Source organism: Nanorana parkeri, unplaced genomic scaffold (assembly GCF_000935625.1).
Source record: "Nanorana parkeri isolate BGI_ZX_2015 unplaced genomic scaffold, ASM93562v1 scaffold851, whole genome shotgun sequence".
Classification (NCBI taxonomy): domain Eukaryota; kingdom Metazoa; phylum Chordata; class Amphibia; order Anura; family Dicroglossidae; genus Nanorana; species Nanorana parkeri.
Window position 1 is genome coordinate 505,761 of NW_017307119.1, and position 15,078 is coordinate 520,838.

At 41.7% G+C, this 15,078-nt stretch overlaps 1 protein-coding gene across 1 annotated transcript in view; it reads right to left on the bottom strand.

Annotated features, from left to right (window-relative positions):
- Positions 1-739: 739 nt before the first annotated feature.
- The window catches only part of BLMH (bleomycin hydrolase), a 46,087-nt gene continuing 31,748 nt past the window's right edge, over positions 740-15,078 (bottom strand). The window contains exons 11-12 of the mRNA XM_018565478.1: positions 10,838-10,907; positions 740-1,348 (exon numbers count right to left, since the gene is read on the bottom strand). Coding sequence (XP_018420980.1) covers positions 1,200-1,348; positions 10,838-10,907 — 219 coding nt within the window. The 3' untranslated portion in view covers positions 740-1,199. The remainder of the gene's footprint in view (positions 1,349-10,837; positions 10,908-15,078) is intronic.

The following is a 15,078-nucleotide window of genomic DNA, read 5'->3' on the forward strand; positions in this document are numbered from 1 at the left end:
GCTGGGAAAGAGCAAGGAGCTGTGAGGTAGTGCATGTAAGGCGAGTATATAGGGGTCACGGAATGCCCTTTATAGCCCACGTCACCTTTGTCCATCCTGTGACATGGTGCTCTCAGGGCAGAAGGCATTCAGCAGCAGCAAGGAGTAGTTGAAGATTGGAGAAAGCTACCAACTTTTGTGAAAAAGCCAAAATTTGCTTATCAGTTACAGCGCTGCTTAGTCTGCGTGTCTTTGGAAAAAAGGGGGTGCATTTAAAACAGATGATGGAGCCTACTATGAAGGAACCACTATCTTTATATACTTGAGCACTTTAAAGCCCAATTCTAGCAAAAAATGTTTTTCTAAAAGAGTGGGAGAAAGTTAACAGGTTTTTATTACGGTCTGTGACCCCACTGAGGAGATATTTACTTCCTGTCCCTGTGATACCAATACAAAAAATGGGTGATGCAATTGTCAATTCAAGACAGGAATGAACAGACAGCAAAAACACTATCTGATGTTCCAACCTTCCACAGTCTAGTAAAATGTGTTTTTTGCTTTCATCTGTGTCAGAGAAATGTCTCCTTCTTGTGTCCTGACAGGAAGTGAGGAGAAATCTCCCATATAGGGGATGGTAGTAAAAACCTGACTGATGTTTTACCCTTCCCCAAGTCCAGCCCAAGCAACTGCCAGAACACTTCTTTCCATGATCCTTCCTATGAACACCCGGTGTCAAAACTCAATGTAAAAATCACAGACACTCAGTGAAATGTAAATGCAGCCAGCGAGTCCTGGATAAGGTTCAGGAAAAGACATTCAGGGCACAAATCTACAGAATGAGAGCACATACTGTATGTGTTTGTAGTTTATATACTACATTCACCTCTCCTGGTCCATGTTAAGTAGAGATGGATTCTTATCAATACCATGGGTACAGGTCTGTAACAATATAATCTATTATTTTATACAAAAGAGAGGATTGAATTAAAGAGCTCTTTCAGAAGGTGAGATGATCTGGATGAAGAGACACTTCCTGAGTGCTGGGTTTGAGGTACAGCAGACTGCTGGGGATCAAAGTCTATCCCGCTTCTATTTCATGAGAAAACATGCAGTGTTTGGTTGAATCTATTGTTCCAGTGCTACACTGAAGTTGGAGAAGGGAAATTCTAGTCTTGATGATGACAAGGAGAGAGCAGAAGGGAAATGCAGTCACTTCTTAACTAAGCCAAGGCGCCCATTGGATCCCAGGCTGGTAGAACCAAGGGGTCCTGCTTTAACACCTCCAGGACCTCCTCAGGTACATGCTTCTTATCCACAACCACCTCGTAGACGTATTCTGAGAACCACTCATCGGTCATGATTAGATAGCCTGGGTAGACATATAAATAAAAAAATAATTAAAGGACAGCTCTGGTATTGTTAAAAGTACACTCCTATCAAAAATGATAGTTTGCATTTAGACTGACTCAAGGGAACATCGGCTTCCTGTTAGCTTAGGAAGGTCATAACATTTACTATCTAAACCTAACCAACTTAGTTACTAAATCCCTGTAGCTGAAGATATCCTTAATGTATGAATGACTCTAAATAGACATTAAAAAAAGAAATATGCACATTAACTTGACATTTAGCTTTTCATAAGAAGCATGTTTTCCTTCACAAAAATTGATATCTCTAAAATCGAGTGCCCTCTTAAATACTCATAATTGTAAAAGGCATTGGTCTTAAAGCAGACCTTAAGTCTAGCTGGGATCCCCCAGCTCTTCTAGTGACAAGTTGACTACACTGGACATCTTGGGGAATTGATGTCCTCAGGCTTCCTCTTATTATCTGTGTAGCCAATCCAATGCTGGTGTAATTACTGGGATGCTGGAGCCAATTCTTTTATATTTATTTTTACAATCAAAGGTTTCTCAGCTCGGTCTGTGTATTTTTTTAAATTTTAGACTGCAACTATTAATTTCACATTTTTCTAAAGTTTGACGCTTACCAGAACATTTTCTCGCTTCAAACAAATAGTATGTTCCATGTGCAATGTCATGTGTACATACCTTGGTGATGTAAACTATTTTAAAACACAAAGATAAGAGCAAAAAGCAGCCGAGCAAGAGAACAATCATTTCAATAATGAATCCAGATCAAACAAATATATATTGTCCAGCAAGGCATTGCTTTACATTTTAGCCCACACACTTTGAAAAAGCATAACATACTTTTGACTTTAACATCACTTTAAAAAGGAACTTTACCCACCAATTTAATGTCTCCCAAAATAGTTACTTTTTAGGCATGCCGACTGTCATGGACTTTTCTTATTTCAGCTCTCAACCAGACTTTCAGTCCTCAAATAACTACTATCACAGCTAATCTCATGTGCAGCACCCATGGTAATTGCAATCCAAAAAGTGGCCGAGGTGGCACCCTCCTTGGCTGTAAGAGATAGGAGGTTGTAGTTCCACTTTAATTGTGTTGAATTGGCTGAGAATGTGTTTCTGAAACACTGCAATCTTATATAGTTGGAAACGGAATTTGGTTATAGGCCTGAAAGCAGCAGAAGGACACAATGTTGTGATTACAGTGAAGGAAAACAAGAGCAGTTCCTTCAGCTAATTCACAAGGATAGGCAGAGCAGATAGGCAGAGCAGATAGGCAGAGTGCCGGCCATTGTGCTGTGCTGCTTTCTTGCCCTACACCATTTATTTTTCAAGCCCCACCCGAATTCCTAATCGGTTCCATTTGTGTTACAAATATTATGTTGGGTTATAAGCAGGATACTAATATGGAGCTATTACTGCTTGCATTTTTGAAGATGCATGTTCCGGAGCTGAAAGCTCTGCATCTATTAAGTAGCTAAAGGAACTACAAGTCCCCACATGCTCCTCAGATGAATTGGAATTTGCAGTTCTTCATTCATAGTTCTCCAAACGTGGGCTTGTGAATGAAACTGCTAGTCTATGCTTAAATGCTTCTGTAAAAGTGCTGCAAAATATATATGTAAGACATTGCTAAAATAAAAAATATAATGGCAAACATGCACCTTAATTCAGGAAAGCGGGATATGTAGAATTTTCATTATATGTTTTTCTTAAAAAAAAACAAAACCAAAACAAAACAATTTACAATCTGCTACTGGCATTATTGCAAAGCTGGAGTGAATGCTAGTTTGCGTCCTCCCGTGACCCTTAGGAGAACTATGAGGAAAAGCCCTGACCCCATAGTTCTCCTTTAATTGATCAGAAGTACTTGTTGTTGGACTCAGTTTTTCCATTATGTCGGAGAACTCTGATTGTTTAGTCTATGAGAAAAAGTATCAAACCTGTCACCATGCATGCACCACGTAGCCAAGTAGAAGATAAAAGCCAACAAGCTGCAGTGTTCAGACCGCTAATACTGCTGCTCTTGTAAGATCACCAGACACATTATAATTTGTCTATACAATCCCGCTTGTTTCAGGCAACAATAGTTAGTGAAAAGGGCCTGCCTGATTGGATACAGACTGACTGCAAAAGGTAAGTGCTTAATTTGGGGAAACTCAAAGCCGATTGTAACATGTATGATGAGCTTTAATTAGAAATCTGCCTGTGTATGGACAATCAAAGGAGTTTTAGGGCTTGTTCACACCAAATGCAGACCAGAGCTAGATGGGTTTCTGCATATGCAGTGCAGTGCGTTTTGATGCATTCCGGTCCCTTTTTTTTAGCTTTTAGGTGTAGTCCAGAGCATTCGCATGTGTTTTGGTGCGTTCCAGAGCAGAAAAAATAGTGCCTGCTGAAGTTTTTCCACATGCTCTGCAACTGAATGCTGTGGTGTGAACTAGAGCCCAAAAATACTATTGGAATACATTGGATGCATTTTTGATCCGTTTTTAAACTGCTCTGCTCTACATCTGTTCCGCACTTGGTGTGAACAAGCCCTTACAGGTTAGGTCATCACCATTCTACATGGGAAACCTGGTCCCATGTCCCTGAAAAATACTGCAATTTACAGCAATCAATTGCAGGGAAAAGTCAACAATGGCAGCAAACATTATTTCCAGAACACTGGCTAGTGAAGAAATGCAGTTCTTTCCCTCTATCACTCATATTTCACTCACGCTTGGTCGTCACATTTGTCATAGCAGGTCACCATGTGACATCCTGCTTCCAATTTTCACTTCCATTTCACTAAAGACCATTCTATCTCTGCCAGGACTATGTCGGGTTATACACATACAATATATTTACTCTTTCGATGAAAAGGAATAGGCTGTGAGTTGTGAAATGGTTTCCTACAGCTGGAGAAGGGCAGGTAACACACCAAGTTTTCGAATCACTTGTGTAAAATATTAGAAAGGAAAAATCAAGCATTTACGACCGTGACCTTGTTTGGCACAGCTATTGTTAATGTATTTTATAGTCAGATGGTATCACTGCTGTGTATAGGCTGGGATTTCCTTTATTGTGCTTTTTATTGCTTCTTTATTCATGTTGCCAATAGGTTATGGCCTTCCTAACCAAACTATGCTTCTGCGGATTGATAGCTATATACCTCCAGACGAAGGGTTTCTTGAAATGCTTGATTCTCTCTGGCCCAATCTAATAGGAATCTGACTCCCTTTTCTATTCTTATCGTAATATGGTTAACCAGACCAAAGCTGCCCTAATTACTGTCAGAAGCATTTTTTAATGACAGTAAAAAAATGTCAACCTAAAAGCTATAGGTACTACACAAAACAAAAGTAATATATATGTTACTCCTAGAAGTCCCCAACATGTGATACGGTATGATAAGGAAAAAAAAAAAATCGTACTAATTCTACCTTACTGCTTCACATGACCTGTGCCATGTCATATATCCTCATCTGATGCACAACATGTGGGACGCAAGACAGCTCTCCCATTGTCTGTGGAGGTCTTTGTGGCTGGTAAGGTGGTTTATGCTCATGTTCACCACTACTAGGCCTAGCTAAGGAACCCTGAAAGGTAGAGTGTGTTCCCAGATGAAATGTAATTTAAAGGGAACTAGTACTAACTTCAAACACCTATAAATGGTTGGATACCAGGTGCCCCCAAGTGCTTGCATTTCATGTTCATTCTGCGTGCCCTGGGAGTGGAAGTTATGGGAGTACCTACATAGAAGGGGGGAAAAAACACTGTGCAATGTGGGAAGTTGGATGGCAGTGAAGGAATAAAGGGAGTTTAATATTAACAGTAGTTTCATTGTCTCAAGTTAGAGTACTTGTTTAAGCTGTAACAACTTTGAAAGTTTCAAGTTACTGGAAAACAAAAGATTTTAAAAGAAATGAATGAACATTGTTATGTGGCTAAAGTTTCGTTTTGGTATGCATCAGTGTTTGTCTGTGATTGGTTAATGCTGGATCACCGCCCCATGTTTACTTGATATAATTCACTAATGCGTAAAATAAACCATTGGTACGGCACTTATACCACACACCTTTGTGTCTGGGTTGATTCTTATATCGCGAGCTCAAGAGTGTACTGAATCAGCAGAAGAGAAGTAAAAAGTCAGTGGCAGATTTGGCCCTGGGGTTATCACAGAGTAACCCAACAAGAGGGTAAATAGGTCTAGATAAGGCCTGTAAATTAGGATTTTCCACATAGGGCTTTCCTGGGTTCAAGGTACGCAGAGCTGAACAGAAGCACCTTGCTAAAGAATCGAAGGCACATGCAAGAACATCCAAGTGCCCTGTATCCAGTCATTTATACACAATTAGATTTTGTGAACAGGTTCACTTTAATTTTTTTAGTTCCGACTGGATAGTATCTTTAACAAACATTAGGAAAGGAGAATATATCTAGCCGGCCACCTGATGAAGAAAAAGCACAGCATTAAATAAATTACATTGTATTTTAAGCTACGAGGCTTTGATATGCCCAGGGAACATTCACTTAACCCAAGGGTAGAATAGGGATTAGATTCCTGTAACACTACAAATGATCTTTATAGCTGCAATCATAGCACATCCCCCAATCCCCATGCATACCCAGCATGTTCTGGCACATGTACAAAGAACATTTCTGCTGTAAATAGGAGTATCCAATAATCAGCTATGGAATCTCCTGCTCTAATCTCTGTGGCGCTTTTCAGAGGCCCATTCCAGACAGTCTGCGTTACAACCCTGGAAGCTCTGCTAATTAATAAGGCAGTTGGAGATCAAAGGGATTTCAGGTATTAGAATTGATTAAACATAATGGAGCTTATACAGATTTAATGCACCTACAGTTTCAGTTTACCCTCGTCCCCCACTTATAAACAATCCAGCCATGATTTCCTATTCATTACACAGCTAAACGCACAGAGCATCTTTGCTTTGGAAAGGTCCACGTCAAAGTGTCTGAGGATCCAAAATGTCAAAGCCATCAAGTTACATAGGTATATACTTTTACACAGGCGCGTGGATTAAAATATGAAGACAAGTTTAAAGGAGAACTATGAGGTGAGTGCTTTTCACTCACCTCAAAGTTCTAGCCGACCTGTGACAATGAGACTGTCACAGGTCGGCTCAGTAGATCGGGAGGTGAGCGAACACATACCGGAGTTCGCTCACCTCTCGATCCTGTCATGGCTCTCTGCCGTGACAGGGGTAGGGCTGGACTCCCCCCTCCGATCCGCCAGTGCTGACTGGCGGAACGGACAGGGGAGGGGGCGGGTACAGCTGGCTCTGCCTCTAGATAGGCAGAACCAGCTGTCAGTCACGCAGCTGGGCGGATCCCGGCACAATTGTCGGGATAGGCTTCAGCTGCGGCGTCTCAGTATACCGCGAGAAGCAGCTCGCGGTATACTGCGGCGTCTCAGTATACCGCGAGCTACAGCTCGCGGTATACTGAGCCTAGGGTGACGGGAGGACGCTAGTTTGTGTCCTCCCGTTACCCTAAGGAGAACTATGGGAAAAAGCCTTAACCCCATAGTTCTCCTTTAAGAACAGTTTAAATGATTTACCGCAAAAATAACTGTGTGTTGTGCTTAGACTCAAAGAAAAAAAAGAAATATGGGCGAGTGATAAAACATTGGCTAATTGATTTTTAGACGCCAGTTGTTGAAAATGTCAGCTTAGTCAGAGTCAAGTTAATTTCCACTTATAAATGACCTTTTATCTACTAAATTGGATCGGTAAACAGTGAGGCTAAAGGAGTTGAGAATCTTTTCTCAATAAATTGAGATCACTTCAATTATCCAATTGAGTGAACAGCAAATTCCTGTTTATTTCATCAGCACATGACTCGGTGTTCAAAGTGAACACGGCTACAATTTATTGAGTGAGTGTCAACTCTTTTAGTAAATCAACCTCATTTACTGCTCTGACAGAAAATGTTTCCTAAATACAGAAGGTCTGTGCTGATTGGTAACACGCTAAGGGGTATATTTATTAAATATTTGCAGGGCCATTTCTCCTGCGAAACTTCATGTACGTTTGCACTGTGTGAATGGAGGCAAACATGAACGCTATTAGTTTGTAAATACTTATTTCTTATGCTCTTCAGCTCCACTTAGTGGCCATAATGTGGTATTCTCCTGATATTAGATTTGTCTTGGCCTCCTCCACTGGCAGCAACATAAAAGGCTAGGTAGACAGGGGCAGAGGAGGTACACAAGAACAGAGACACTCAAAGAAGAGGAGATGGCTATGACCTGCAAGGAGGAGGGGCTGTGCTAGGGAATTGATTATTTCAGAAGAAGTAAAATTTGCTAGCAAGTTTAAAGGCACACTGCAAGTGAAACATTCATGTATGCCAAATAGAAAAGCTATGCTGTGCTTTTACTTGCAAATGTTTAGGTTTTTTTAGGGTATCTAAAGTCTATGCAAGTGGATGCAAGTGCAAAACCTTGTATTTTCATTTTGCATTTGTGAGGGGTAAGACCCTCTGTCAAGTTTTACTGTCGTCTGTGTCCTCTCTGGGGACTTCCACCCCTGCTTTTGTACGGATGACCACCACCACAGTGACGTTAAATCCACATTTTTTGAATGTTTACCAGAGCAAAAGTGATGGTAAATCATCCAACTGGGACAACGGTTCCATTGATAACCAAGATGGTAATTCCCCTCACTTTGGGGAGATTTCTCCACATGTCTTGTTGCATCTCCAGGACAGAATGTAAAGGGAAACCTCCTTAGAAGGACAGACAAAAAAACTGATAGGGTTAAAACTAGAGGTGCACCAAAATGAAAATTTAAAACCGAAAATAAAAAAAATTGTCAGGCCGAAACGGGGCTCTGGGATCAGGGGTCTAAACAGTGACCAGGGTAGGGCTGCAACAACTAATCGACATAATCGATTATAAGACACGCAAACCAACAGTTGAGTTGGTGTGAACATACCCTCAGTCATCAAAAGTGTAAAAGTAGTCAGCTTCTGCTGTGCTCAATTTTTAAAAATTCTTGTAGTGTCCTGTGTGCGTGCCACTAATCTACTAACTGACATATCAGTCTGGATGTCATAACACTTCTTAAAACTCAACCTTTCAAAAACTGAGCTCTTGATTTTTCCTCCTGCCCGTGCACCTTGCCCAAACTTTCCCCTTGGGATTGATAACACAACTATCCAGCCCTCCCGGCATGCCAAGGTGCTAGGTGTCATCCTTGACTCGGACCTCACTTTTCTTCCCCATGTGCAATCACTATCAAAATCCTGCCGCCTTCACCTTCGTAACATCTCCAAAATACGCCCCTTCCCCACCAATGAAACCGCAAAACTACTCATCCACTCCCTTGTTATCTCTCGTCTTGACTATTGCAACTCCCTCCTCATTGGTCTACCTCTACACAGGCTATCCCCCCTTCAGTCTATCATGAATGCAGCTGCTAGACTCATCCACCTGACCAACCGCTCGGTGTCTGCAACCCCCCTCTGCCGATCCATACAGTGGCTTCAAATAGCCCAAAGGATAAAATTCAAAATATTAACAATGACTTACAAAGCCATCCACAACTCTGCCCCCGGCAATATCTCAAACTTTGTCTCAAAATATCGCCCTAACCGTCCCCTCCGCTCTTCCAAAGATCTTCTGCTTTCCAGCTCCCTCATTAACTACTCCCATGCTCGCCTCCAGGACTTCACTAGAGTCTCTCCCATCCTCTGGAACTCTTTACCCCAACCGTGTCGACTATATCCCACTGACTGCCTTTAGGCGATCCCTTAAGACTCAACCTAACCACTGAACCATCACATTCTCAAAGAATTCATCCACACACAGCTACCTCCTCATGTATCACTTCCCCCTCCCCTTTAGATTGTGAGCCCTCAGGGGCAGGGCCCTCCTCACCATCTTGTCTTAAATTGTATTGTGATTTTAATGTCTTCCTTATATTGTAAAGCGCTGCGCAAACTGCTGGCGCTATATAAATCCTGTAAAATAATAATAATATTTCCCTTTTAAAATAGAAAAAGAGATTAAGGACACAGAGTCCTCAATCTCTTTTTCAGCAGCCCCTTCATAAATGAACATGAATCCTCTATACTGAGTGTTCCTGTTCATTCATAACTTGTGGAGATAGTATGTTTACTATCTCCACATGAATGAACAGGAAGTGATGTAGAGCACTTCCTGTTCATTCATAACTGGGGACACAGTAAACATACTATGTCCCCAATTATTTACAAGCATTCATGCATCAGCTGATCGCTGACTGCTTGTACCCGTTCTCCAGCCTGACTTTTGCAGCTGTCACAGGAGGCTGAGCGGGCGGTGTGGGGAGGAGAGCTCAGTCTATTTTGACAGCTGACTCCTCCGCCGCACCGCTGACTCAGCCTCCTATGACAGCTGTCTCCACCCCTCACCTGATCTGTCACAGGAGGCTGAGCGGCGCAGTGCGATAGGAGAGCTCAGCCTCCAGTGACATCACGGCTTGCAGCGTTCTCCCCTCCCCGCTTGGCCGCCTGAACGTTTCTCTCCTCCCTGCTGGACGCAGGGCTGTGTCAAAGGGGACACAAAGCAGCACACAGCGGGGAAGACAGAAGCTAGGAATGCACCGCAATTTCGTCCGAAAGATGATGCTTTCTGCATTTTGGCAAAAGTGCCATTTTTGGCCGATATGTTTCGGCGGCCGAAAATTTCGGTGCATCCTTAGGTATAACCCTTCTTTACTGTATCTAAAACACTGAAAGAGGTTTTTTGCTATAGATGCACAGTAAAATAGCTCTCATAACTGCCCAAAATGTTGGAGCTTACTCCCCCATTTAGAAACTAGCTTTTAGGAGATTAGCTGAGAGATAAATAAAAAATGCTCACTAATTTGCAGTTATAAAAGTTACTGCACATCACTACTGTTTGCTTGTTCCTAATGTGGATTTCAAGTGGAAAGAAGAAAATCCTCTATTTGCTTGTGACCCCCTGTGTTTGTCTTCATTGATAGGTCCACTTCACGAGCCTTCAAGATATTCCTATTTTCACCAGGACCTTGAGAAAACTTTTTTCTCATCTGTTAAGTCACCTAAAAGAAATGTCAGGCTCTTGCTGCTGAATGTCCTAAGAATGGCCCACTAGTGTACACCCATAAAAAAATTTCTGTTTTAAGTAGATTTTGCCTCTAAAAAACATCTTAAAAGTATAACTACACATAGTCCTTTAGACCATGCATCGGCAGAACAATAGATTTTGTTGCCTTACAGTGCATTAAAGCTGCACATAGAAATGACAAGTAACAAGAAAGACAAATGTTGCAAATGTTTAGCTCCAACCACCAGGCAGCCCCACTTGCATTATAGTTACATAGTTACATAGTATTTGGGGTGGAATAAAGACATAAGTCCATCAAGTCCAACCCATAAAGGGACTTTATAAATTATGAATTTATAAAAGCTATTATTTTAGGAGAGGCCACAGTTTCCTTGTATTTGCTAGACATCGGGTCTTGACTTACCTTTATTTCCACGGTCATCACCCCACGAGTTCTCTACTCGCCATTTTTCATACTCCCCTTCTTGTCCTTCCTGAAATTTTAGACATATATAATATTAGTAGAAGGAAAAAGTATAACCCCCAGATCACATAATATGCTCCCCATCCAGTATGTCCTATCTCACATAATATGCTCCCCATCCAGTATGTCCTACCTCACACATCTGAAGAGAAAGCACTCTCCATGTGAACAATTTGACACCACCCTCCCCTTTCCATGTCTACATCCAAGCAAAGAGGAAATATCAGTTCTGGGTTACGGACATTGAATGGTAAACTGTAAGGAAATACATATTCAAATTTTATTCCTCAGTACTGTAGGATTCATTTTTCTTTAGCACGGTCCCATTGTCAGTTTATTTCTGTAGCTCCCAATAAAATCTGGATAAAACACATCCTTAATGTAAGATGTTGAAACATACAACTCATTTGCTCCTTTATTCTACTCAAACAAATATAGCCAGTTTACAAACAAAGCATTTTACCTTTTCCCTTACTTTTCCCAACTTATAAAAGAGTGATCATCAGGTCCTGCTAGTTCAGATTTCATTTGATTACATTAAACCCAGTAAGGGTGCTTTTAGGGGGCATTCAGACATGTAGAAACCCATCCAGCTGCCCTCAGGCTAAATTCTCTGCAGAATTCTGAAAAGTGCTGCATGAACATGTATGGTTTGGCCAAGTGTACATGTTGAAAAGACAATGGAAAGGAAAGGGAGAAGGACTGAGGACACCACTAGCACCGCTCATCCGACTACAATAGGGAGTAGCCATCAGAACATCTTTTCGAACCTTCATATTGATCCCACCTCTTCCCCTGAGAAAACTTTGGTGATGTGTCCGTTGTAAACTTGTGTTTATTCTATCTTTACCATCACCTCTAGGAACTTACTGGATCTTAAGGAAATATCTGCTTTCTGCAGCTGCACTCCACTGTGTTTTTATCACTGAACCCATGCTTTGTAATTGTTTACTCAAGGTATGCAGTACAGAGATCATCATTTTATAGCTCCTTGCACAACATACCATTTAAAGTGTAATTCCAGCCTAACTTTTTTTCAGTGAAGAATAAGAACCACGACCAGGTTTAAATTGCTGCCTGTGTTCCTTTTAGGCATGCTCGCTTCCTGTCCTAGTGAAAGTTGTCACCTCAACAGAGACATTGGAAGATCTCAAGGACAACTGTTAAATATGGCGTTTGTCATCAATTTTGCTGCCTTCACTTTTGCGTGAAGAGCCACTTTAACTTTAAGGATAAGGAACACTTATCCTTGGGATGTCTACAATCCATTGATTACCAGGCCGATTAGGTTGCATTACAGGAGTATATATCTTAAGGCATAGATGCATGTTGCAGTTACATGATGGTCCCCCTGCATGTGTACAGTCTGCATGCTGCCAATACTAACGTCCCCTATGCAATATGGAAGTTTGCCACAGGTACTGTATGCCTGGGCTGGTCAGATATGCTTATGACAGTTGGCAGTCTAAACCTGTCACAAATCAGGCTGCCTGAGCCCACGGTTGTGACCTATAGAGACACAGTACAGACTTTGCGACAGTTCTAGTTTTGCTAAGGACAAGTAAGCATTTGCCCACTTCAGACAGGAGCAGATGATAATCCTCTCCCTTTTAAGCTATTAGTTTGGGTTCCGGAGTTAATGAGGTAGAGCCACAAGTTAATTCCATGCCAACAGCATTCAAAAGTCTTTACTATTGCTCAAATGCAGCTGCGGTTTTAAAATCACTCAATCCCTTACCGCCCCTAATCGGACAACACAAATTCCCAGCTAAGTTTGCCTTTCTCCCACAACACCCCCACTCCGCATTTTTTTGCTAGATAATCCAAATAATAACCAGAAGAAGGAAATACAGAACATTATGTAACTATCAGGGGAAGAAAATGTAAGCAGGGGGTCAGTGTATGAATATTTGGTGAATTTACTCCCAGGGTCCTGGCCGTGTACTGCTCCCATTAGTTCAGTATGTTGTAATACCATGATAGGTCTGATTTGCTTTTCCTTCACAATAAGCAGTCAAGAGGCTTCTACATGCCAGACAAATCTATTTGAGGGGAGGGGGGTGAACTGAGGGTACTGTCTCAAGAACAGCTAAAGATGACAGCAACCACAATAGTGGAAAGTAAAAGAATACCTACATAACTTAAGGTTGCACTCACTGCACAGCAATAAACTATTTTCTAGATACATAAACAGAGGTAATTGATTTAAAAAAAATGCAGCATGTTTGCATTTTTACTGAATGCAATGCACAGTTGTGCATAGCGTTAAACAAAGTTATCTTTAACCACTTGAAGACTAGGTGTTTACACCCCCTTCCTGTCCAGGCCATTTTTCAGTATTCAGCGCTGCAGTACTTTGACTGACGTTTATTCCGTCATGCACCATTTTTTGGGGACAGGTAGAGCATTATTTTGGTGGTATTTAATCACCACTGGGGGGTTTTATTTTTTACTATATTAAGGAAAAATTACTGAAATTTTTTATTTTTTTTTTAACATGTTATAATACATTTATTATTACCCAATTTTTTGGCACAATATAAATGACGGGGTCACCTCGGGTAAATAGACACCAAAGATGTCAAGCTTTAAAATTGCACGCACCCGCGAAATCGCAAAAAACTACCATACCCAAAATTGACCGTAGGCAACGCTTTAAAAGCTTTTACCACAGTTTAGTGTTATCAGTGATTGATGGCCCTAGAATTATTGTTCTCACTGCGACGTTCGCAGCAATATGTAACATGTGCGGCATAATGGGCGCAATCGTCGTTTTCACGCGTATGCGCACCTGACGCATGTTTTCACGTGTGTATTTATGGGCGGGGACTTTAAAAAGTTTTTTGTGTTTTCTAAATTCTTTTTCATGTGTGACTTAAATTTTTTTTGTAACTTTAATTTTTTTTCCTTTTCGCTTTACTTTATTGTTATCACATAGGAGGCTAAGAAACCCCCCCTATGTGATAGCAAAGAGATGTGACAGGTCTTCTTTATGGAGACATCAGGGGTCTCCAAGACCCCTAATGTCACCTAGGGACCCCCAAAGAAGCTGATGAAGCAGAGATCTGCTTCATCAGCTTCTGAAGCTGGAGAGTGACACAAGAATGCAGAAGTGATGTAATATACATCACTTCCGCATTCTGCCAGCGGAGAGGGGACCGGAGGGAGGTCTTGTACCAATCACCCTCTGATCCCTGTCAGAGAGCCACCATGCTGGTCCCAGGCTCGCACCGGGCACAGCAGAGCTCGGTACCAGCGGGAGGGGGGGGGGTTTTGGTGCACCGATCGGCACCCCATACAAGTGATCTGCCGGCTATAAACATGCAAAGTCCCACAAACACTCATTGACTCTACCAGTGAAGCCCAGCTAATGCAGCTTCCTGTGAGGTGGTAGTAATGATGCTGCAATGCTCCTGAATGCAGAGCACAGTTGCAACTCATGTAGGCTGTTCCTGTTTGCAAACTATCAAATAAAAGAGGGGGGAATCCAGCCCCTCCCGTCACGGCAAAGAGCCGTGACAGGATCGAGAGGTGAGCGAACGCCGGTATGTGTTCTCTCACCTCCCGATCTACTGAGCCGACCTGTGATAGTCTCATTGTCACAGGTCGGCTAGAACTATGAGGTGAGTGAAAAGCACTCACCTCATAGTTCTCCTTTAACATGAAATGCTGCACATAAACCTAGCAACAGTGGTTACCTTAAAGGACCAAGAAACTAGTAATTAGAATTCACACTCCAACACAACACCACACCCAAACCACATTTGGGGTTGACAAGAATTGACAATGTTGTCAAATTACAAAACACACACAGCCCCTTCACCAGTATCGACTCTCACACCCTCACCATGCCTCATCATATAGTTACTATATAAATAGTGGTATACAAGTTACTAGTATCTCACCTAAGAAAGGCTACAACTTCTAAACATGTCATTTTAATAAATATTATGTTACAACTTGCCCCGGGATATTAAGGGTAAGGCGCTAAATGTCCAAGGTAAACAAAAGTATAAAACTCCTATGTGGAGGTCACGCATGAAAACAACGGGCTGCAAATAGATCTGTGGATGACACTTATCAACTACAGTAATAAATGAATCATCTCAAAGCACCAAATAATTAACCATTGTTCCGGTTTGCACTACAGTAGGATGATAAAATATTGCAGGGAGCGTGGC